This window comes from Oryx dammah, unplaced genomic scaffold (genome assembly GCF_014754425.2).
Source record: "Oryx dammah isolate SB20612 unplaced genomic scaffold, SCBI_Odam_1.1 HiC_scaffold_9, whole genome shotgun sequence".
In the NCBI taxonomy this organism is placed as follows: Eukaryota; Metazoa; Chordata; class Mammalia; order Artiodactyla; family Bovidae; genus Oryx; species Oryx dammah.
The window spans coordinates 9399554-9425927 of NW_024070193.1; the positions used below are offsets into that span (position 1 = coordinate 9399554).

Below are 26374 nucleotides of genomic sequence, written 5' to 3' on the forward strand. Positions count from 1 at the left end.
AAAGTTTTATTTTAAGAAGGGAGCACCAATGATATGCTGCTGAGAAAAACCAGCTGAAGGATGAAGATTATGCAGGATAAAGAAGAGGTAACTGCTGGAAGGATGAAGGGTTGAGATCTAGTGTACAGGTGGACAAATGGACTCACAGGCAGGTGGGGAAGGACAGACATGGGAGTCTATGGAAATTCTCTTCTATTATTTCTGTTTTAGTTAAATTGAGAAGATTATCTGCTAGGAATAGGAGCGGGAGGAGATGTTAGAGGTTTGGGGAGAAAGAAGGTATGAAAGACTTACCTAGGAGAACAAGAGAGTGAAAGCAGTATAGAAACAGTATGATTGTGGTCACCAAGAGCGTACTAGAGGTTAATGATCATGAACTGAGGGTAAGATCAGCCAGCAGGGCTGCGTGTTTTTCCTCCACCAAGTACAGATGTGGTGCAGACACAGAATATGTGGAGAACGGGTTTAACCAGAGTGTGGCTTAGCCAAGCAAATATAAAAGGAAAAGAGATCTGAGGGAAGTGGTTATGATCACTGATCAAGAAATTTAAGGTTAGTGAAAGGGAATTGAGAAAGAACGAAAAGGAGACAGATCAATGAGTTGTGAGAGCTGGAGGAGGACAGCACAGGAGCTGTTTGAAGACAGCGGGCAGTGGTGGGAGACCTGCAGCACTGATTGAGAATATGGAGAGTTGTGATGCTGGTCCTCCACAGTACAACCACAGCAGTGAGTGGCTGAAGCAGGTGGAAGACCACAACCCTGGAGGAGAAGAGGTCAAGGAATGGAAGGACCAGACGCTGAGAGGATTATTTATGTGGAAATGAGAAGGAACGTGGAGTTATTAGAGGACTAAAACAAGGAGGGGGTGGCTGGGAGAATATAATGTGAGGCTTGAGGCTGAGGGGTTTAGGGAGAGGGGAGAGAGAGAGGTCGAGAAGCAACACGGATCAACAGAGACATTCACACATCTGCCATCAGTGTTACAAGGAAAGGGAAAGAGAAGTGAGGCTTGAGGGCAAGCCACACTTTAGCTAGATCATGACGATGAAGACTGAACTCAGAGTACGGGCTAAGAAATTTACGGGATTTAGCTGAAGACTGAGCAAGAGTTCTAGCAGGTAGAAGAATGGGTACTTGGGGACGGGACGGTTTGTACTTAGGCATTAAGCTATCTTTGGGCATTTTATCACCTTGACTGCTTCAAGTTATGTAACCTCTGCTTTGCCCCAGTTTCCCCACCCGAATAATGGGGTAATCAGAGCATGTAACTCATAGTGTTAGTGTAAGGATTATATTCAACAACACAAGCAGGCATTTAGGAAGACCTTAAAAATGTGTACTGAGTACACAGCCGGCACTCAAAAAACCATTAGCTCTTGCTAACAAGCTATTTTTTCTGCTGCATAATCATTTTTGGTTCTGTTAAGAATTCTTTGTTTTCATTTAACATTTGAGTGATATTAACAAGTTTTAACTTTTCAATAAGACTGTAAGAGCTAAGGGTGAGGGATAATACCAAGCACTTGTCTGCATTCTGCAGAGTTCAAGGACTGAACACACTGACAAAGAGCCTACGCAGCAATTCATCTATGACCCTCTGTGACCTCTGGAGGAGTGTCACTGCACTCTCCATTTCCCAAGCCTGTCCCACAGATGCCAACAGCTATTATTACGAAACTTTGGGTAAAACAAGGTGCAGGGAAGAACAGAAATGGGAGATAGCAGCTCATAAGTCTCATACCAGCCTTAATTCCTACTCTATTTCCTCTCCATAAATGACTCTTTTTTTCTTTTTTAGCTGCACCTCGAGGCATAAGGGATCTTAGTCCCTTTTCACCCCCAACCAGGGATCAAACCAGTGCCCCCTGTAGTGACAGCTCAGTCCTAACCACTGGACCACAGGGAATTCCTCTCTCTGTAAATGACTTTTTATAGGAAACAACACATTCTTCCATCTCCTTTCAACAGACTTTGGTGTACAGTCTTAGCAAAAACTTTCTGAAAACATAAATAAGCAGATTCTCTCAAAGAAAAGGACTGTTAGAAAAGGGATTTGGAGCCTTACTAAATATTAGGTCACATGACAATTTAAAATCAAGAAACTTTCCGAAACAAGGGGATATGAAAGAATGACAGGACACATATAGCTCGGATAGCAATTTTGAAACACATTAACATCCCAACTGTACGACCAAATAAAGTAGATATATCCAGAAGCTTAGCACTTTAATTATAAGAAAAACTTTCAGAAAACATATTTATCAGTTCTATGAAAAAATCGGGACCTTCTCAGCTTAAGAACAATCATGAAATAAAGAGAGATGTATATAGTCAATACATATTTACTGAGTACTTGCTGTGTGCCAGCAAGTATTCAAGGTACCAGTCACAGATCAAAATTTTTGAGTCAATAAAAAAGAGCAAAATTAAATTATCTAGATCACAACAGTTAAATGGGAAATGTATTATTAAACTAGTCTCATATAAAAAAATAAAAATAGACCTCCTGTATTTGGAAAATATTCATTTTTTGTTAATAATCAAAGGAATGCCAGATAAAACAATCAGAGGCACTATTTTACTTCTAAATTAAAGGAGTACATTTGTAAGTCAAGAATATAAAAACATATTTAAAATATAAATGAAAGGAGTCAGCACCGCCTATATTAGTGAAACGGAGGTGAAGAACAGGTCTTGCAGGGCATCTTTCCCCTGTAGCCTATTTTCTAGACTGTCTCTTGAAAGCAGTGCAAAGAAGAAGCCAAAGCAATGCTCCGTCTCTGACCAGAGACTGCTACTCCCAGCGCTGCAACCAAGGAAGTAATTTAAGGGGCTCAACAACACAAGCAAGAAGTTAATGGCTGACTTCCCCGCTGGTTCAGTGGTTAAGAATCTGCCTGCCAATGCAGGAGACATGGATTCAACCTCTGCTCTGGGAAGCTCGCACGTGCCAAGCCCATGCTCCACAACTATCAAGCCCAGGCTCCAGAGCCCGCAAACCGCCACTACTGAAGGCCTAGCGCCCTAGAGCCTTGTGCCTCACAAGAGAAACCACCACCGGGAGAGGCCCATGCACCCCAACTAGGAGTAGCCCCCTCGCCTCAACTAGAGAAAGCCCATGTGCAGCAACGAAGACCCACCACAGCCAAAAAATAAAAATAAATAAACCTTAAAAAAAATTAATGGCAAGCATAATCTAGAATGCCAGAAATAGTAATATGAAAAGTTGTTTTTAGAAGCCATAATTATGAACATGGAAAAATATCAATGACATAAATGAGACAAACTTACTATAATAATCTAAAAATAAGCACATATATATTTAAAACAAAATGAAAGAGAACAAAGGCATCATAGGTAATTCTGATAATGTTCTATAATGCTATCAACTTAACTTTTTATTGAAAAGAAGAACTTATTTTTATTTAAGATAATCCCATCTTAAAATAGCATTTTAGTATATGTTATGAAAAAGAATACATACCTGACACTCGCCGATCAAATCTGCCAGGAATTGGAACTGCAAAACAAAAAAATAACGTTTAGTCATCATTATGTCACACGACCCATCTTTATTTCCCCTTTTTGTAAAGATCTTTCACAGCAGAACCAGGAAACTCAATACCAAGTTGATGGGTAAATTCATATTCTTTCATCATCAACCAGACAGTGGTTCAACATGATCACATACAGACAACATAAAATATATATATATGTCTTTGAAAACAAACTCTTTATAACTTTAACATGAGTGGCAATTTTATTTCTGCTCACATTTAAGTTCTATCTAATTTGTATCACACCAGATAAGTAATAAGTCTACTAAATATACTGGTAATGTCACGATATCAAACATTTAAATTTTCTTCTTTTAAAAATAATTACAAAAAATAAATAAATAATAAAAATAATTACAAGACCTGCTAACTAATAGTATTTACATTTCCTTTTAAAATAATTTAATGAGTATTATACTAAAATAAAAAAATGAACCATTAAGTTATACTCTCCTTCAATATGGATGGGTTTTCTCCACCCATGGTCAGTATATTAATTAGAAAACTGTATCACATGTTTTTAAGTTAAAAAAATTTTTTTTCTTTTTGCTAATTTTTCCTGCTTCTCACCTATATCATTCCTTGTGTTTGACGGTTATCTGAATTCTTACTACTGAACTATATCATTTGAACAAGGTGGGTTTTTCTATCTTTGAAGATTAATCTGATTAATTTTATTTTAAAAAACATACAGAATATGCCTTATTAATCTCCAAAAGACAGAAATTTGAGGGTTACTGAAAAAGAAATTGAAGATGGCTCTGAGAGCCAAACTCTAATGCAAAGTTTCTGAAACAAATATAGACCCAGGAAGGAGGGAAATGCTCATCTTAATAGGATTAGAATTATCATTTTGCATAGCACAGGGTCAAAGGTATGTTACCGGAACAAATAGGCCAATAATCAAAAGAAAATCCCAGTGGTTCCTAAAAGTACCTACAATAATCTGTCACTACTTCCTCAATAAAAGAGTAGATTAAAAATACAAGCAAAGTACCTAGTATATGCCATGCACTGTAGTAGACAATTTAGAAAACATTAGTGAACAAAATAAAGATCCCTGATTTTATGAAGCTTGAGCAATGTGGGAGAGTTGACTTTGATCATTTGAAAATACATGTATCATCACTCAGTAAACAGATGAAAATACACCAGCATAAGCCCTCAATCCAGGCCTCATGGGGTTTCCATAATTAAAACCCCACCAAATATTAGTATACAACCTGAAATTATAGAGCACATAGTGAAACAATTTAGCATGGGTGCTATCAGGGGATACCTCAAAGGGCTAGACAGAAAAATTATAGACCTATCATAAAATAAGAACTGTATGTTTAAAACAAAGACATAAAGAAGGAATCAAAATTTTTAAATGTGAACTTAAAATCACTACTTCCATCTATCATGCAGAAAAGAAACAAAATTACTTTTTAAAATTCCTAAAGCATTCCCACAAACTGAAAGAGTTCAAGGGTTTAAAAAAAAAAAAATGACTTGCAGTGTAAAATGTAATTAAAAACAAGAGACTTAAGGCATTTAGCTCGAATGGATCACTGTGTGGATGAAAAGGTAAACAAAATGGGCACAGACATGCTGCCTAATAATTCTATGTGTTATTTAATTTTAAATTAGTACACATCTTAAAAACTTTTTTAGGGTGAGAGGAAACAGCTGCAGTTGGAAGAAGATAACAACGCCAAGGCACACAGAGGATGCAGTCAGTAACTACAGCAGTCGGAGACCACCCATTCTAATTTCACCACTGCTTAGAGAGCTCAAAACACAGCAGATCAGACTTTATGTGAATCCAAGTATTTAACCAGTGTAAATCTGAGAAAATCTTCCAGCAGAAAACAATGCCTAAAATGCTCTCCTTTTCTATCATAAACAAATACTGATAGGGAGTAGGAAAACTTAAAATTTAGGTTATCTGATCTGAAAACATGTGCCTCAAAAATATTAACCAATGCAGTCTCAATGGAAACTAAAAATTGTTATTACTGATTAAATGAACTCCTAAACACAGACATACTCTGAAAATTAAAACATGGTTCTTTGAGCATGCAGAATATTTTATGTGGTAAATATTAAGAACATCTGGAGAATTTGAAAACATTTCCCAAAGTCTCTCTTAAATTGAAATATGATAGACAAGATAACAGAATTTTCCCATGGCAGGAAATGGCACAAAAACCTGGAGAACAAAACCCAAGCACGATTAGAGCAGGGCAGAACCCTGTAGCTCAGACGGTAAGGAATCTACGTGTAATGCGGGAGACCTGGGTTTAATCCCTGGGTTAGGAAGATCCTCTGGAGAAGGGAATGGCAACCCACTCCAGTATTCTTGCCTGGAGAATCCCATGGAGAGAGGACCCTGGCAGGCTACAGTCCGTGGGGTCCCAAAGAGTCAGACACGACTAGCGACTAACACTACTAGAGCTCAGGATGAAAGATTCTGTGACTCCGGGGAAGGCAAATAGGCACACTCAAAGCCAGGCTGGTAGGATGTTAGCAGCACCAGCTGTGTACAGAGGCAGAGAACAGAAGCAGGACATTAACGAGGGCCTTGTGTCTGGGGGACCTCGGCCTAGTATAACATAGCACAGCATAGCAAATCTCAAAAGTGGAATACAGAGCAGCTGTCAGGGCAGGCCCTTCAGCACGGTTAATCACAACATGGAGACTGCCAGGAAGGGCTGCCACCAAAGGGTGACATTGTGCTGGGCCCTTATAGGCCAGGGGATGAAAGTGCATCTCTGGGCAAAGCTTGAGGAAAGCCCCAAAGGCAAGAAGGTTTTTGGATTGGAGAAATATCCCGGGGTACCTGGAAACAGATGAGGGAGAAGTAGGGTGTCAGGGGAGGACCACTCAGTGAAGCAAGAGAAGCCCAAGAAAAAGTGCTGGCTAATGGCTCAGTGGTAAAGAATCCATCTGCCGTGCAGGAGACACAGAGACTCAGGTTTGATCCCCGAGTTGTGAAGATCCCCTGGAGAAGGAAATGGCAACCCACTCCAGTATTCTTGCCAGGAAAATCCCACGGACAGAGGAGCCTGGCAGGCTAGTCAGTGGGGTCGCAAAGAGTCAAACACGACTGAAGCAACTGAGCACAACCCAGTTAGGGTTCTGAGACCCAATCAGTAAACTGCAGGACTCACTCTTGGTTCACAATTAAGAAAAGAGAAGGAAAAGAGAAAAGATAAAGTATCTTCTATGAGTTCAGACACAAATTAATTCTGCTTTCTCTGAGGGTCAGAGGAGGGAAAGAATGCTGCTATCCTTTCTTCACTTTTTCTTTCTAGAATCTTGTGCTGGTTGAACAAGGTACATGGTCATTGAAGTTTAGAGCAAAAACTCCAACAGGATGTTTGCCCTGGTATGGTAGTTTCTGCCAGTACCTGTGACTATATGATGATAATGAAGTCCATTCCATTGAACTATTTCTCTAGTCTGTCCAACATCTGATATCCATCTTCCCACAATCTACCCAGAAAGAACTCCTAGCAGACCCTGCTGGGCCTCTAGCTATATTATGCACATAAATACTTCCCTCCAATTTCAAACTCCTCAAATGAACTGTTTTGTGAGCTGAGGTGTTTTTTTTTTTTTTTTTTTGAGGCTTTTGCAACTTGGCTTCCAACTATTATTAAAGTAGCCTCTTCCAAAATCACAATTTTCCTCTATATTATTCTTGTGTATTGACTATTTCCTCTATCCTTGAGCTAAATAAAAATCATTCAATATTGGTTGGTGCCAAATACATATTCATTCATTCAACAAATAATTACTGAGCCCTTCTATGACAGGCACTGTGCGACCTAGTGGGGAAATATGAATAAAAGTGATTCAGATATGGCCCCTGCCCACAAAGATCTTAAAAGTGAAAGTCCAACTCTTTTCAATCCCATGGACTATACAGTTCATGGAATTCTCCAGGCCAGAATACTGGAGTGGTTAGCCTTTCCCTTCTCCAGGGGATCTTCCCAACCCAGGGATCAAACCCAGGTCTCCTGCACTGCAGGCAGATTCTTTACCAGCTGAGCACAAGGAAGGCCCAACAAAGATCTTAGGAGCTATCTAAAAATGACCAATAATTATCACCATAATGATGTGATATCTATTGATACTACAACAAAGGCGAGTACAGTGTTCTGTGAGCACACAGGAAGAGTGCCTACAGAAAGCCCAGGAAGGTCTGGGTCTATAGTCAGGTCTAGGCATGGTTGCGATGGAAGCTGAGTGGACTTAGGATTTGGGGAAATGAAAGATGTATGATATGGCATGAGCAATGTGGGAAAGGAACACAGAGATGAGGGAGAAGAGGTGGGCAAGGGTCATTTTGGAAGCCAACCTGTGGCAGAGCCATATTCAGAAGTAATAAACTATGGTTATCTCTATGTCTTTTCTTTTTTGTTTAGCTCGGGGAGAAGAGCAGGAATAAAGATTTAACCTGAAAAAGATTCCCTTGGATATGACTGCAAAACCAAAAGGGAATATATGGAGCAGAGTGTCCAAGGCTTAATGAGAGATGAAGTACCAGTTGAGAGAAGAAGAAAGAAAGGATTCCCTATTCCAATACTAGGGAGTGGCAGCAAAGTCTTCTAGTATAGAATATCTGTCCCTTTGCTCCACTGATTCCCCACCTGAGGGCTCTCTACTTCCCCCAATCTTGAACACCTGTGAGACCAACGGAAAGAGGATGGGGGCTCAGACACCCCCAGACAAGGTGGAGGTGGAGAGAACCACTTGGAAATGATCCCTGTGAGTGGATCAGCTGTGGACACAGCATTTCTGTTCAGTATGAAGAAACTGGAGCAAAGGGACTCATTGCAGACTGGATTTTATAAAGATCACTCTTGGCTACAGCTGGGGAAGGTGGTAGTGTACTGGTCAGATGTGTTGCTGCAGACAGAGGAAAATAAAAGGAGTCTAACGATATACAGAAGATTAAAATCTATAACGTTTAGTGATAAACTCAATGTTTGTTCCATAACAACATCAACTGAAGTTATACATCTACAATTATAAAAGAAAAAGTATCAATATGTGCTTTGTTCAATCTATAAATAAGGGTGCTGTCATGGATCCCCAAGTTATACAATGTCAGAGTGGCAAAGCATTTATGAATTCATCTCATCTGGTCATGGCAAGCAAGTTTCATCTCACATGACAACTTTAATTGATGTCACGGGTCCACCTGAATCATCCTGACTCCTTCCTTTCTTTCATTACTCACATCTGCTTCATTAACAATTCAATCTGTTCTCCCACCCACTCTGTTTCTTGAATCAGTCTACCTTTCTCCACATCCACCCCAGTCTGAAGGGCATCATTTCTTGCCAGGATGATTGCAACAGCCTCCAAACCTGTCTTCCCACAGCCCATTTTGCTCTACATCAATCTATTCCCCACACAGTCATCAGAATGAGCTCAAAATTTTGGAAGAAAATCTGGCAGTTTCTGTCAAAATTTTTACTGTGAACTGCCTTTGACCTAGCAATAATTCCACTTTTAAGAATATGTTTTATATATGTATATAAAATACTATATGTAATACTATAATCACTATAGTATTTTAGGTAACAGAAAAAGTGAAAATAAAAGTTGTCTAGAAAAGGAAGTTAAGGAAATACTGGTATAGCTAGAGTATGAACTTCTATGCACACAGTAAGATTTAGGATGCCACAGACCTACATGAACTGCCAGGGAGACCTTCAAGATACACTGTTAAGTTAAAAAAAAGTTTGACAATCATTATATGAAATAACCCTAATTTTCTAAAAATCTTGTCATCAAACTTTAATATGTCATAAATTTAAAAGCCAATTAGTACTACAAGGCTATAACGAAGAAAACAACATCAATAAAACAGAGCCCTCTTCTAATCCATCTCTCCCTACATGCAATTCCTGCTCCCCAGGGGCAACTGCATCAACTCTTTCGGCTATTTCTCCTGGGATTTATTTTACTTTAGCAAACTTACACTACGAATTCTATGTGTTTTAATTACCCTTTGTCTTTCAACTCTGGAAAAGAATAGGAAAAGGCTTGCAAAGTAGCAGGACATGGATCCCTAACCTCATGAAGCCCCCTGTTCTACTTGTCCTGAACTTCAGGCCACCAATTTTTTGCCACTTACAGACAAAGCTAATCTTTTTCAAACTGAAGTATAGTTGCTTTACAATATTACATTAGTTTCAGCTGTATAATGGACTTCCCTTGTGGCCCAGCTGGTAAAGAATCCTCCTGCAATGAGGGAGACCTGGGTTTGATCCCTGGGTTGGGAAGATCTCCTGGAAGGGAAAGGCTACCCACTCCAGTATTCTGGCCTGGAGAATTCCACAGACTCGCAAAGAATTGGACTCAACTGAGCAACTTTCACTTTCAACCATATAACACCACAACGATTCAATAAATTTTATAGACTATATCCATTTAAAGTTGCTGCAAAACATTGGCTATATTCCTTGTGCCACACATTACATCCTCATATCTTATTTACTTTATACCTAGTAGTCTGTACCTCTTAATTCCCTTCCCCTATCTTGCCCCTCCTCCCTCAGCCCTCTCCCCACTGGTAACCACCAATTCTCTATATCTGTGAGTCTGTTTCTGTTTTTTATATTTATTCATTTGCTTTATTTTTTAGATTTCACATATAAGTTAAAACATACCATATATTTCCCTGTCAGTCTGACTTTTTCCACTGAGCATAATACCTTCCAGGTCCATCCATGCTACTGCAAATGACAAGATTTCACTCATTTTTATGGCTAATATTCCACTGGGTGTGTGTATGTGTATGTATATATCACATCTGTTTCTTTTTTGGTCCATGATTCATGTGGGATCTTAGTTCCCCAACCAAAAATGGACCCTATGTCCCCTACACGAGAGAATGCAGTCTTAAGCACTCAACCACCAGGGGAAGTCCCTGCACCACATCTTCATCGGCATTCACTGGCTGATGGACACTTCGGTTGCTTCTGTGTCTTGGCCAATGTAAAGAATGCTGCTGTGAACACAGAGGCGTATGTATCTTTTCAAATTAATGTTTCCGTTTTCTTCAGATAGATATCTAAAAAACCTAATCTTAGTCAATGCAGAAGCCAAAAGGAAATTCTGCTGATCCAGATAACAAACAATGCTGGAAATTATGCAGACGAAAATAAATAAGAACATATAACATTTACGTGACAGGATGGGACTTCCCTGGAGGTCCAGTGGTTAAGACTCTGCACTCCCAATTTGATCCTGGTCAGGGAACTAAGATCCCACATGCGTCTTGGTCAAGAAAAAAAAAAAAGTTTTGTGCCAAGATCTGCCCTGAACACTTCATGGTTATTAAGTCACTTAACTCTGATACAAACTTTATGAGGTACTATCATATTTATGAAGTCATTAAGTACATAAACTTATGAGGCACTATTACACTTAGATAAAGAATCTAAGGCAAGAAAGGTTAAATAACTCATTCTACTAACAAAGGTGGAACCAGACTGAGTGCAGGCACTCTTAGCTTCATAGTCCATGCTCTCAGCCATGGAAGGACAACATCCAAAATCAGCCCGGGGATGCCACCAGGTAACACTCACATCAGTGTAACTGTGTGAATGCACCTTCTTTCTTGAAATGTCTAAAACGTCTTTTTAAATGACATTTAAAGCCCCTGGTAGAAATCTGCATTTGGAATCTTGACATGAGACTAATTCAGTTTATCAAATATTAGTACTTACCAACTAATCAAAATTTACTGATGAACCTGGTCCAAAACTGAGTACTTTTCTAAGATCAGCATCAACAGTTCTTTTAAAAACTTTTTTTTTTCCCCACTTAAGTTCATTTTAAGTACAAAGACTGAGTCAATATAAAGAACAACAGAAGTAACCATAACTGTACTTGGCCATAACTTAACATCTCGGGGGGGCCTGGGATTGCAATAGCTAGAGATAAGATGGGAAGAAAAAAAAAAAAAGCTTTATTTTTCTTAATGTGATAGCCTTATTGAGATATAATCCACATATCACATAGTTAACCATTTATAGTATGCAACAGTTGTTAGTATATTCAAAGAATTGTGTCTCCATTACTATAATCAATTTTAGATCTTTTTCCACACCTCAAAAAGAAACCCTATATCCATCAGCACTCCTTCCCCATTGCGCCCAATCCCCTTGGCCCTAGGCAACCAGTAATTTACTGTCTCTATAGATTTGCCTTTTCTGGACATTTTGTATAAATAGAATAGAATATGTGGCCTTTCATAGCACCTTTTAGTACTTCATTTCTTTTTGCTGTCAGACAGTTTCATTGTATGGATATACCACATTCATCTATCCATTCATCAGCTGGTGAACACCTGGGTTTTTTCCACTTTTTGGCTATTAAGAATAACATTACTATGAACCTTCATGTATACACATTTTACACGTTTTCATTTCTCTTGGGTATACATCTAGGAGTGAAATTGGTGGGTTGTATGGTAACTCCATAGTTAAGTTTTTGAGGAATGGCCAGACTGTTTTCCATTTTCCACTCTTATTAGCAGGATGTGAGGGTTCCAGTTCTTCCATATCTTGGTCAACACTTGTTAATACTTTTTTATTGTTATAACAGTGGGTAGAAAGTAGTATCTCATCATGGTTTTGATTTGCATTTCTAATGACTGATGTAAACAGTTTTATTTATTACTGCTAAAAATCCTTACTTCTGAAGAGCTAACAAGATTTTATTCACTATCATCTTAAAAAAAAAAAAGATACTCTCTCCTCTCCTCTGTGACTTGATGCTGAAAAACAGTTCTCAAGTCCATGATCAGTAAGCCAGTCTGGACTTTACAATAACTGCTTTCTTGCTGGCCTTGAATCTTTGTTCTTCAAAGGATTATCTGTTACAATTACTGATAATAGGTAGAAGTTACTTTGATCATTTATTTTTCTTTAGAAACACTAAAGTTAAAATGTTTATCTAAATATTTGTGAAAACATCTGCAGGGGCATATTCATTCTTACTGATTAAATAATGGCTTATCCTGAACATCCTCATTTGCTTTGAAAAATGTATCACATATCCAGTAGGAGGAGATGTGACAAAAACCACCATCCGACAAGAAAATATAATTCATTGTTCAACTGTTTCATTAGCTTCCACTCTGCTACCATTTCTTTCCATTCCTTCAAGGCCAGAATTAGTGTGCATGCTACTTGGGGCAAAATCTGAGATACCTGAAAATTTTAAGACCTGGCTTATAAAACTGTAGCCCAACAGAATCAAATTTGATTCCCCATGCCATTTTTAGTATAATGGTGATGTACCTCTGCTTCTATTTCCTTCTCTCCCCGCATCACCAAATACTTTTCCGGAAGACAAATGTTTAGGGAAACAGCTTTGGAGGAGGAACACAAAAGAAGGTTCAATTAGATAAAAAGTTCTTTATTATATGAAATTGGGCAGTTGATGATTATGTGAAAGCAGAAAGGCACCTTAGTACTCTCAATCTATCCTGTTCAATTTGTTCAAATACCCTATTAAGTAGAATTTCTATATAAGGTCAACAAATACTCTTCCATAAATACTCAAATCTAGTGGAGTTGATTCCCAAGCCTACTTGGTGAAGAAGTGAGAGCCTGCAGTCTGGCACAGGACACCCACTTTCTGGCCAGGAGGTACTGAGACGGACAATGAAGGAAGTGCTGAGGCTAGGGATGCAACCAAAAATGGAGCCGGACCAGAGCACATGTGCTCTACCTTTTTACAGACATGCTCCATTTAATCTTCTTTCTTGAAGACTCTCATCCCCAACGACCAGCTTCACTTCTTTTTCATTTAATTAGAAAAAAATTTTTTTACATGGAACGAGCTTTTTAAAAAGTATTAACTACTTTATAACTGTTTCTACCACTTTGCCACTTTTGTGACTGAGCTCATCTTGATTTTGTGGGGTGAAATTATAATACATTTAATGAACTAAACTAAAGGAAGTCAGTTGGAAAGGAAGCAGGCAAAGTTGGAACATTTGTATTTTTCTACAGCAAAGAGAGAAGTCTAAAAAGTATTCATGCTGACCACCTGTAGAAACTAAGTAACATGAAGACTGTAACTCTCTGCATAGTGAGACTTTGTAAGATACAAAATAAAGAGATGTTTCTAAGCATTCGAGGTCAGCAAATTCAGAAACAAATGTTCTTCATGATCAAGGCAGTTTGTCTGATAAAGCACTGTGGAGGTACCCACTGGACAGTAAAATTTCCTCCTGAGTAGAACTCAGACACCAGACGCAGCGTGGCCGTGCTCCTCACTTCCTGGGAGGCTGGCAGCTCACCTTTCCTGTCTGTCCCTTCCTCATTCTACTGCATCTCCCTGACACCTACCACTGTTGGTGAGGGTAAGGCAGTGAGATGGGCAAGAGACAAACCTGAATCTGATCAAGCTGACGTAGCAACGGTCCTCAAACTTTAGGATACACCAGAATCATTGAGAAGACTGAAGGCCTCTTCTTCAGAGTTTCTGATTCAACAGGCCTGGAGTGAAGCTAAGAATCTGTATTTCTAATAAGTTTCCCAGATGATGCTGATATTACTGATCCTGGAACCTCATTTGAAAACCACTGCTCTAGTGCCAATTATGAAATGAGAGGAAAAACAGGGGATGGGGAACTTTGATGCAAACATCATGGGGATGCAATCAGCAAAACTCTATAAAATAAACTTTATTCTACAAATAGTCTTCAAAGAAAACAAGAGAGAGATCAAGAAAGATCCTACAGACTAAAAGAGGCTTAAAAGATAAGGCAGTCAAATGTAATTCTTGACCTTATCTGAAGATGTGTGAAGTGTCAACACAGATTGAATATTTGATATTAATGAATTATTGTTTATTTTAGATATGGTAAAAGTTTTGTGGATATATTTTTAGAACTAGTCCTGAGGGACATAAACCTAAATATTTATGGATAAAATTATTTTTGATATTTAAAAAAAGTAATCAAAGAGGAAGGTGGTCTGAGTCACGAGATGGGGTCAGGAGAACTGATTCTGAAAATCTTTACCTAACTTCTTGTTCAGTGAAATTGTGTGGTAGCTTGATACTGGTATAGTAAATACATGGGTAAAGACTCCCCAAGAGAAATTAGCAAACACTATAAATCAAGTCACCGCCCAAGAGTTAACAGAGTTGGGGATAAAGAGACAACGGGGGCTATTACACTATTCATTTTACTACTGTCCATTGACATGTTCCATCACTAAAAAAAGGGTAGAAAAGAAAACCAGCATTCCTGGGAAGGGATAGGGGAGCCAGGGGACAGAGAAATTCTGATACAGTGGTCCATTTAACCTCTCTCCAAAAACACTGCCCTAATACACACATCCAGCCAGCAAACAGTCATTTATTCTAAAACAACCATTGGCACCCACAACCCCCTGTCATCATCTACTGGACATCTCTCTGGTCCTAAAGTACCCACTGCCTAGAAAATCCATCTCTAACCCAGCCCCAGTGTCCTGCCAAAGAATGAAAATGCCATTCCAAGAGCTGAGATTCCTTCTCTACCACAGAATGCAAAAATTCCATGTGTCTACTACATTACATTAAAAACTCCTAAGGAATAAGTATGGGGACGTTCCTACCACCTTTTGTCTGGCACAGACCCTGTCATACACAGACACTAAATGTAGATGGACTGAATGAATGAGGCCCTAGTTGGGCCAGAAAGGACTAAAAGCCATGCCCCCCTTCTTGGGTATATCACCTCATCAACTCACATCTGGCCACTAATTTAAGTTGAATTGTAACAGGCATATAAAACTATTCTGACACCAACTGGTAAACTTCAATACAATTCTGAGGCTAACCCTCAGAGTAGCACCAGAGTCCACATTTCAGGGACATGGTCCCCAACAAGACTGCCCTTACTCCAGTTGCTAGCTGCACTTTGGTGGTCCTGGGCCTCCAACATGTCTAACCAACTGGCTACAAATTCACAGGTTCCCACAACTCTCAGGTTTGACTTGCTACAACAACTCACAGGACTTTAGGAGATGGCAACCTACTCCAGTATTCTTGCCTGAAAAACTCCATGGACAGGGGAGCCTGGCAGGCCACAGTCCATGGGGTTGCAAAGAATCAGATACGACTGAGCACACACTCACAAATACCTGTTCCTGGGGGTTTCCCTGATAGTTCAGTGGGTAAAGAATCCACCTGAGAATGCAGGAGACACTGGAGATGCAAGTTCGATCCCTGGGTTGGGATGACCCCTGGAAAAGGAAATGGCAACCCACTCGAGTATTCTTGCCTGGAAAATTCCATGGACAGAGGAGCCTGGCGGGCTACAGTCCACGGGGTTACAAAGAGTTAGATGACTGAACACACACAAGCAAGCACATACCTATTATTACAGTTTTATTATAAAGGATATAAAGCAGTATTAGCTAAATGAAGATACACACATAGCACAGTCTGGGAGGGCCCTGAACTGAGTTTCCCTGTCTCTTCTCACAGAATCAGGGTGCCTCACCTTCCCAGCATATCATCAACCAGGAAGTTCTGCCACGCTTTGATGTCCAGAGCTTTACTGGGTTTCATTCCAAAGATACGATTGACTGAATCATGGGCTACAACGTTAAATTCAACCTCCAGTCCCTCAACTTTCCCCAGAGGTCAGATTGGCTCAAAGCTCCAACGTCCTAATTACATGGTTGGTTTTTCTGGTGACCAGGCCCCATTTTGAATCATCTCATTCACATAAACTCAAGTCTGATCCAAGGGGGCTTATGTATAACAAAAATATTTCCATTACTTGGGAAATTCTAAGAGTTTTAGAAGTTCTCTGCCAGGAATCTGGGACAAAGGCCAGACATGTTCTTTATTATTCAACAAAAACAAACTGTGAAAACTCCCTAGCCAACTTATAAAAATAAAGAAGGCATGAAAAAAGCTATACAAGACCACTCATTTTACAGTGTTAAATCCCTCTCTCACTTGTTGGCATTTCAGATACCAATCATCTGAGAGACCTACACAACACTTAAAAATCTGGTATGCATTAAATTGAATCGTACTCTGAGAATTATCTGTGGATCGCTATCAACAGAAAAAAAAAAAAAAAAAAAACCCAGAGCATCACCAATCAGACATGACTTCTCTGTGAGTTGAGAAACCAACCCATTAGTTGAACACTGGACTCTTGGTTTAGTAACAGTAAGACAGAGCAGTTGCCCTGTTAATGATCACGGAGTCACCAAACAAAAAGCTTTAATAATCTTTCTGAAGAGAGTCATCAAGCATTTACAGCATGAAGCAAATTCTCCTCTAATCATCATTCTACTTTTGTTTAAAAATAATGGATGTCTAAAAAAAAAGGTTTAATAATAACACTGCAGGAAAAAAAGTAACATTGCAAACTGAACGATAATTCTCCAGCCACTGGTTTACCAACAAAATCTTCATCCAAATCTTGACATCTTTAGTCAGTGTCTTCACACACATTATCTTGTGGGTATCACATCTGAAAACTGTTATTAACAAATTCCCTAGCAGATATCAGGGCTTGGACTAAAAAACTCAAACCATCTATTTTTTAATCTTAAATTCATTTAAATAGAATCTCAAATGCAAAAGAAATAATGTAAGATAAACATGCCTGTTTTTTTTTTTTTTTTCCTGGCCTCATCTGCAGTAGAAGCGTGGAGTCTTAACCACTGGATCACCAGGGAAGCCCCATGATTACCTTTTTTTAATTCCAAAGAGTCATACACTACATTTTACACTAAACAGAAAAAAATACACACGTGAGAAAAACTTATTGTGATGATACGAAATGCCAGAAGAGCCCTAGCAGATCATGTTATCTTTTTTTATTTGAAATACAATTGACTTTCAATATTATATTAGTTTCAGATGTAAGCTGCTAAGTCCCTTCAGTCGTGTCCGACTCTGTGCGACCCCATAGACGGCAGCTCACCAGGCTCCCCCATCCCTGGGATTCTCAAGGCAAGAACACTGGAGTGGGTTGCCATTTCCTTCTCCAAACCATGAAAGTGAAAAATGAAAGCGAAGTCGCTCAGTCGTGTCTGACTCTTAGCGACTCCATGGACTGCAGCCTACCATGGGATTTTCCAGGCAAGAGTACTAGAGTGGGGTGCTATTGCCTTCTCCATTCAGATGTATAATATAGTAATTTAATATTTTTATATGCTACAAAATGATCACCATAGTAACTTGCTACCAACTGTCACCATAAAAAATGATTATCATCCTATTACCTATATTCCCTACGCTGTATGTTACATCCTTGTGACTTACTTGTTTTATTATTGGAAGTGTGAACCTCTTAATCTCCCTCACCAATTTCACTCTTCCCCTGACTTTACTCCCCTATGGTAACCACCAGTTTGTTCTCTGTGTCTGTTAGTCTGTCTCTGTTTTAATACATTAGTGAATTTGTTTTATTTTTTAAGTTCTATATACAAGTGAAACCATACAGTATTTGTCTTTCTCTGTCTGACCTATTTCATTCAGCATAATACCCTCTAGGTCCATCGATGTTGTCATAAATGGCAAGATGTCATTCTCTTTTTCAGCTGAGTAATATTCCACCTGTAAATATGTACCACATCTTTATCCATTCACCTAAAAATGGGCACTCAGGTTGCATTCTTATCTTGCTTCTGTAAATAATGCTGCCTTGAGCACAGCGGTGTGCTTATTTTTTTTGAATTAGCGTTTTTGTTTTCTTTTGGAAAAAGCCCAGAACTGGGATTGCTCAGTCATACAATAGTTCTCTTTAAATTTTTTTGGAAAACCTCCCTACTGTTTCCCCTTAGCTTAGATGTTCACCTCTGGTGTTCCTTACTTAAAGTAAGTAAAAGACAAAGCCTTGAATTAAGAGCACACAGAAGTAAAACCTTAAATTATCCTTTAAATTAAATAACAGCTAAAGCAAATAGCATTCCTCTCTCATTTCTGAATATGAGATGTCCCCACTTTTTCCCTCCATTCTAATCCAGCTCCCCATCCCTGACTCTAGGACCTTGCTCCATCAGACACTAGCTCTCCACGGGCTCCTTTCCCTCTGCATGTGAACATGCTTATGGTGACTCTAACTGAACAAAACAAAATCAGAGACCTGCCTTCATATCTGTACTTTCTTCTTCAAAACATACTCACCATTTTTTATGTAAATCTTCTGCAGGCTCTGTCTTCTTTCCTTCTTTATTCCCTCCTTCATTCCCTCCCTCCCTCCCTCTCTCACTCACACACACACACACGCATAAACACACACACATACACACTCCCTGACCCACTGGCACCTGACCTCTTCCATCACAACCCCACTAGAGCCTCTATCCCCAAGAATCACAGCTGAGTCAATCATTTCAACACTGGCTTTATCCAATTTGACCTCTTCACTGCTTCCAACACCACTGATGCCGGTTTCAGTCACCTTTATTCAGCATAGTACTGAAAGCCTTACCAGAGCAATTAGGCAAGTTAAATAAATAAAAGGGCATTCAAATCAAAAAGGAACAATAGAACTACTCACAAATTACATGATCGTATATACAGAAAAATCCTAAAGAATCCACAAGTTGCAGGGCACAAGATCAACATACAAAAATCAGTTGCAGCTGCATATATTCACAAACTGAATATGAAGTTTAAGAAAACAAGTTTTGTGTTTTTGTTTTGCAGAAATGGAAAAACCTGATCCTAAAATTCATATAGAATTGCAAGGAGTCCTGAAAACTCAAAAGAATCTTGAAAAGGAAGAACAAAATTGTGGTGACAGTTACACAAAATCGTGAAAGTACTGAATGCCCCTGAACTGTATACTTTAAAATGGTAACACAGTACATTTTATGTATATTCTGCCAAAATAAAAAATGCATTATGACAGCTATGTAAAGAAATTTTTAAATGCTTATAGCCTTTTCTGTAAAAAAAAATAATAAGACAAGAAAAAAATGAGAGGCAGTTCAGGCATGAAATAAAATGAATAGTATAATGGCATTAAATGCAGGCTAAAGTCAAACCATGCTTATTATATGGTCCTGGATAGTTTCTAGGTCTCAATTTCCTTATCTGTAAAATGGAGATATTTATAGTCCCTACCTTTTTCAAAAGATCAGGAGGATTCAATGAGATAATGCATAATAAATAACTGAGCACTGAGACTAATAAAGAATAAAGGCTTAATAAATGCAAGCTGTCCTAATCGCAGAACAGTATTTATGGGTAAATTAGGTAAAATGTAGAAAAAGAGGTTAAAAAAAAAAAGTCTCCTCCAGCTGACATTTCCAGAGCAAGTTGAAGAAATACATAGTGTGTACACTTTATGAACAATCACGCTGCACAGTCTGCGATCTGTGCACCGTTTGCACATATGTTTTACTTCAAAAAAAGTTTACCTGACTGAAAAAGAAAGGGGACTGCACAATATTGTGAAGGTACTGAACTGATGGCACTGAACTGTACACTTAAAACGGTTAAAATGGCAAATTTTACATTACATTCAATTTACCACAATTCTTTACAGGGAGGTAAAAGGAAAGAAAGGTGATTTTGGTGACAGTGTAGAGTATAGATGGGTGGAAGACAGATGAGTGGGAGACCTACAGGATGCATCCAGCTAAGAAGCAATATAAGGATTTCCCCGGTGGTCCACTGGCTAAGATGCCATGCTCCCAATGCAGGGGGCCTGGGTTCAATTCCTGGACAATGAACTAGATCCCACATGCTGCAACTGAAAGTTCACATGCCACAACTAAGACCTGTTGCAGTCAAATAATTTTTCTCTTTTAAGAAGTAATAAAAAGCAAACCCAAGGCAGGGAAGGGACAGTAGGGAAGGAGAAGATGGGGGAACCCAGAGATCAAAATAAATGAAACTGAAAGAGTGCAAAAGAGAGAGGAAGAAAGTGATGGATTTCTGGGTTTCTTGCTGAAGAAATCAGAAAAAGGTGACTGCAGAGAAAACAGAGCTGTGTGACAGGTAAGTTGACAATATTAGTTTTAGGCATAATGAGTTTGAGAGATGAATGAGAGGTGACCAGCTGACAAGACAATCATAAATAGTGTGTGTGTCTAACAGCAAGTTTTGATTTGGAAGGTTCAGGTTCAAGGGCAGGTTCAATGCTTAGGAAGAGAACTGTCACTGAGGGATAAAGAGTAAACAAACCAAATTCAGGGGATCATCAACAGACATTTAAAGGACAGAGGTGAGAGTCAAGACACAGGGGAATAAAGAAACCGATGCCAAGGAGGGAGAAAGTTTCAAAAAGGGCTGGTTCAACTGTGTCAAAATCCTCCTGAGAGATCCAGATATGTGAATGTAGAAATATTATTATAATTAAGCAAGTCTCAAAAAAGTTCCAATAATGCAATTTAAACCAACTCCAACTGTTATGTGGTATACACTGTGGAATAAAAAATGCTGAGGAAATATCCTAAGGAATCCACTAAAAAACTAGAGAACTAATAACAAGTTCAGCAAGACTGCAAGATACAAGATCAATATCTTAAAAATAACTGTATTTCTATACATCTGCAATGATCAATCCGAAAATGAAATTAAGAAAACAATTTCATTTACAATCACTGCATGAGAAATAAATTACTTAGGAATAAATTTAATAAAAGAAGTGAAAACTTTATATTCTTAAAACTACAAGACACTTGTGGTTCTTTAATTTAGAAATTACAGAAGATCTCAGTAAATGAAAAGACATTCTATATTCACAGATCTGAAGACTTAACATTGTTAAAAGACAATACTCGCCAAATTAATCTACAAATTCAATGCAATTTCTGTCAAAATCCCAGTTGGCCTTGTTGCAGAAATTGACAAATTAATCCTACAATTCATATGGAAATGCAAATAGGCAAAGCAACTCTGAAAAAGAACAAAGCTGGAAATTTCACATTTCCTGATTCCAAAACTACTACAAATCTACAGTAGTCAAGGAATGCAGGAGTGGCGCACAGTCAGATATACAGATCAATGGAATAGAACTGAGAGTTCAAAACAGACTCTCGCATTTACAGTCAACTGATTTTCAACAAGAGTACCAAGACAGTTAAATGGGGAAAGAATAGTCTTTTTAATAAGTGGTGCTGGGGACTTTCCTGGCGGTGCAGTGACCAAGACACTGTGCTCCTAATGCAGCCGGCCTAGATTCAATCCCTGATCAGGGTTCTGGGTCCCACATGCCACAACTAAGTTGCAACATGGTGCAACTAAGATCTGGTGTAGCCAAATAAATAAATACTTAAAAAAAAAAAAAAAAAGTGGTGCTGGAAAAACCACATATAAAAGAATGAAGTACCTTACTTCTTAAACAAAAAATAACAAAAATGTACTACAACCTAGGGACATAGGCAGTCCAGTGCTTAAGATTCCACACTTCCACTGCACAGGGCACAGGTCTGATCCTTGCTTGGGGAACTAAGTTCTCCTACGTTGCATGGCCAAAAAAAAAAAAAAAACCCCAAAGTACTATAATCTAAATGTAAAGCTAAAACTGTAAAACTCATACAAGAAAACAGAGAGGTTAATCTTCATGACCTTGGGTCTGGCAATGGCTTCTTAAATAAGATACCTAAGGCACAAACAATAAAAGACGATGATACACTGGACTTAGTAAAAATTAAAAACTCATGCTTCAAAAGACAATATCAAAAAAGTAAAACGACAACCTGCTAAATGCAGAGTGTATTTTTTAGTCATATATCTGGTAAAGGACTTGCTTAGAATATACAAAGCACTCTCAGAACTTACCAATACAAAGACAAACCAATTTTAAAAAGTAGACTAAGGACCTGAATAGACATTTCTTCAAAGATACACAAATGACCCACACACACATGGAAAGATGCTCAATATCATTAGGAAACTGCAAAGCAAAACTACAGTGAGGTAGCTACTACTTCCTACCCACTGCTAAGTCGCTTCAGTCGTGTCCAACTCTGTGTGACCCCATAGACGGCAGCCCACCAGGCTCCACCATCCCTGGGATTCTCCAGGCAAGAACACTGGAGTGGGTTGCCATTTCCTTCTCCAATGCATGAAAGTGAAAAGTGAAAGTGAAGTCGCTCAGTTGTGTCCGACTCTTAGCGACCCCACAGACTGCAGCTCCTCTGTCCATGGGATTTTCCAGGCAAGAGTACTGGAGTGGGGTGCCATTGCCTTCTCCTACCCACTAGGCTGGCTATAATAAAAAAGATAAAAAGCATTGATAAGGATGGAGAGGAATCAGAACCCTCTTACACTGCTGGTTAGAAAATGTAAAATGGCACAGCCACTTTTGGAAAACAATTAGTTTCTCAAAATATGAAGTATAAAAGTTACCACATGGTGCAAGAATTCTACTACTGTGTATATACCAGAAAGAAATGAAAACCCAAGTCCACACAGGAACTTATACACAGGAGTGTTCACAACAGCGTTATTCGTAATAATAAACAAATGGAAACAACCTAAGTGCCCATCAACTGCTGGACGGACAAACAAAATGTGGCAGATTCACACAATGGAACAGGTTTCAGCAATAAAAAGGGATGAAGCACTAACATATGCTACAATATTGGTGAAGTTTAAAAATATTCTGCTAAGGGAAAGAAGCCAGAAGCAAAAAGACCATATACTTTATGATTCCATTTAAATTAACTGGCCAGGACAGGCACATTCATAGAGACAGAAAGGAAATCAGTAATTGTCTAAAACTGAGGGGAATAGGGATGTGGGCAGGTGATGGCTGAAGTGTATGGGGTGTCTTTTGGGGGGGGTGATAAAAATGTTCTAAAACTGACTGTGGTGACAGTTGTACATATCTTGTAGATACAGTAAACCAATGAACTATACACTTTAAATGGGTTAATTATGTGGTATATGGATTATGTCTCCAAAAACCAAAAAAGAAAAAAATGCTGAGACCCACAAATATAAATGTTTTACTGTAATTACAGAAGTGAATCAAGTCTAGATGCCAAGTTATTATTCTTATGAGGATGCTGCCGTCTCTGGGGTCACACAGAGTCGGGCACGACTGAAGCAACTTAGCAGTCAGAGTAACTTACTAATAAGTCATTAAAGTCTGAACTCTTCAGGCTTTCCAAAGAATGAAATATTCATTCTAATACTTCATATTTGATGTGTTGTTTGATATCAAACTGCTGTTAAACTAAACCAATAACAATTAGTGAGGCTTTTTGAGTGTTTCTAGTAGCATACACTTTCATAAACTGAATTGGTGGTTAGCCATTCAGGGCCTTACTAAGTGAAGTGAAAGTGAAAGTCGTTCAGTCGTGTCCGATTCTTTGCAGCCCCATGGATAATACAGTCCATGGAATTTTCTAGGCCAGAATACTGGAGTGGGTAGCCTTTCCCTTGTCCAGGGGGATCTTCTCAACCCAGGGATCGAACCCAGGTCTCCAGCACTGCAGGTGGATTCTTCACCAGCTGAGCCACTAGGGAAGCCCAGGAATACTAGAGTGGGTGGCCTATCCCTTCTCCAGTGGATCATCCTGACCCAGGATTCGAACAGGGGTCTCCTGTACTGCAGGCGGATTCCTTACCAACTGACATTGCAGGCAGATTCTTTACCAACTGAGCTACCAGGGAAGCCCTACTAAGTAAAGTCTCTCTGATATATTATGGTTCTAATACTATATACCCTATTTCTAATTTTAGGTACTGTGGACTTATTATCCTAATGTTCCTAATCACTGGATATGCAATGTGTTCTGTATGATGTTACAGAAAAGCCAGAATGAACTTTTTGGTCATCCTAATCCTAGTATTTCTTATCTTTTCAAAAATATATGTTTTCTGCATAACATAAAATTTACCATTTCAACCACTGAAGTGTACAATTCATGGCATTAAGTGCATTTGCAACATTGTGCAACCATCACCCCTATCCAATCTCAAAACTTTGTCATCATTCCAAACAGAAACTCTGCCCTCATTAAACAGTAACTCCCCACTGTCCACTCTCCCCAACTCCTAGTAATCTCTATTCTGCTGTCTCCATGAATTTGGCTATTCCAGGTACCTCATATACATGGATTCATACAATATCTGTCCTTTTGTGTCTAGCATATTATACTAGCATACTGTCGTCAAGAATCATCCACGCTCCTCCTCTTTTCTCTTCTCCGCCATCTTATATGCGGTTGGGTTCTCTCCTCACCATATCGTCTCACAAGACTTTCAGGATCAAGTGATTCCTGGCCAAGAAACAAAAGCAGAATCGGCCCATTCCTCAATGGATTTGAATGAAAACTGGCAATAAGATCAGGTACAATTCCCAGAGAAGACACTGGAGAAGAACCAAGCTGGGTCTATAAGAAGCCTCACATAAAAAGTGGCACACATGTTAAGACCACTTTTTTAACCAGCCAAATCACAGCGAGAACATCACTACTAAAAAAAAAAAAAAAGAACATCACTACTGTAATACTTGGCTCCTGATGGTCTTTGTTTTCTCACTATCAGTCTATGAGACTCAGTAATAAATATGAAACGTTGTTGGAAAAAACAAAGAATCATCCATGCTGTAGTATACATCAGAATTTCATTCCTTTTTAAGGATGAATAGTGTGCCACTGTACATATGTACCACAGTTTGTATATATAACACATTTATCCATTCATCTGTCTATAGAACACTTGGGCTATCTTTTGGCTGTTGTGAATTAATGCAGCAATGAACACGAGCATACAAATATGTTTGACTCCCTGCTTTCAGTTCTTTGGGGGTATACACATAGTGTGATTGCTTGATCACACAGTAATTTTATGTTTAACTTTTTGAGGAAAAGTCAAACCGTTTTCCACAGCAGCCAGGACATTTTACATTCCCACCTGCAGTAAGCAAGAGTTCCAATTTCACTACATCCTCACCAACACTTGCTCTTCTGTTTTTTTTTTTTTTTTCCATAATAGCCAACCACATGGGTATGAAGTGGTATCTCACTGTGTGCAGTGTATTTTTAGTCTATTATCTGTAAATAGAAGTTCACCTTGTGTTGACTGCTATAATTATACTTAGCATAGCCACAGAAGAGATATAAACAAAAAAAATTAAATACCAGTAAAATAAAGCACAGGGTTACAAAGATTTAAGTCAATTCAACTTTGAAAAACATATAAAAAATGACCAAAAACTGAAGACATGACACAAAACTTGGAAATTCTGTTTTACTCACCTGCGACTAATAGCTAAAATAATAACATTTTGGGTAAATGAAGATTGTTGCAAAGCAAGTTACAACTTTGTGATTTATTGTTATGACAGTGAAACAAATGCAGAAGTCACTCCTGAAATAAATCGTTTAAAAACACATTTATTCCTGGGAGATTGTGGTCACTAACCCTATTTTAAAGATAAGCAAATTTGAAATCAGACAAGTTCCATGGCTTGTCTTAGACCACAAAGCAGTTCTGTGGCAGGGGTTTGTGAAATAATTTCTGATTTCCAGGTTTAAGGTGAAAAACCCATAATTTAATGTGTATTAAAGCTAGGGTAACATGGCCGAACAATTTCCATTCGTAGCGTGAATAAACTAAGGGAAGTCGCCCACAGCACTGAACCTTACAACCTCCAGTAGCAATGACCAATAACTAACTCCCTGCCAGCCTAACTGCCATGCGGATTCAACTCAAAACTAGGTTGTTGGGGGTTTTCTCAGTGTGAGCTAGTAAACACTAAGTCTCTAACTTTGTCTCTCAAATGTTTTCATTGTTTTGTTAAATTCTGGCTGTTCAAAACTAGGGTAATTCTATCGTTAAACTGACAAAGTCTGTGTTGAAGCCATCA

At 38.7% G+C, this 26374-nt stretch overlaps 1 protein-coding gene and 1 pseudogene across 1 annotated transcript in view; one reads left to right on the plus strand and one right to left on the minus strand.

The window, feature by feature from the left end:
* PRKAR2A (protein kinase cAMP-dependent type II regulatory subunit alpha) overlaps nt 1-26374 on the minus strand; it is a 61818-nt gene that overhangs the window by 34129 nt on the left and 1315 nt on the right. The window contains exon 2 of the mRNA XM_040246993.1: nt 3486-3521. Within this exon, the coding sequence (XP_040102927.1) occupies nt 3486-3521 (36 nt within the window). The remainder of the gene's footprint in view (nt 1-3485; nt 3522-26374) is intronic.
* On the plus strand, nt 24723-24902 carry LOC120868430 (annotated as a pseudogene).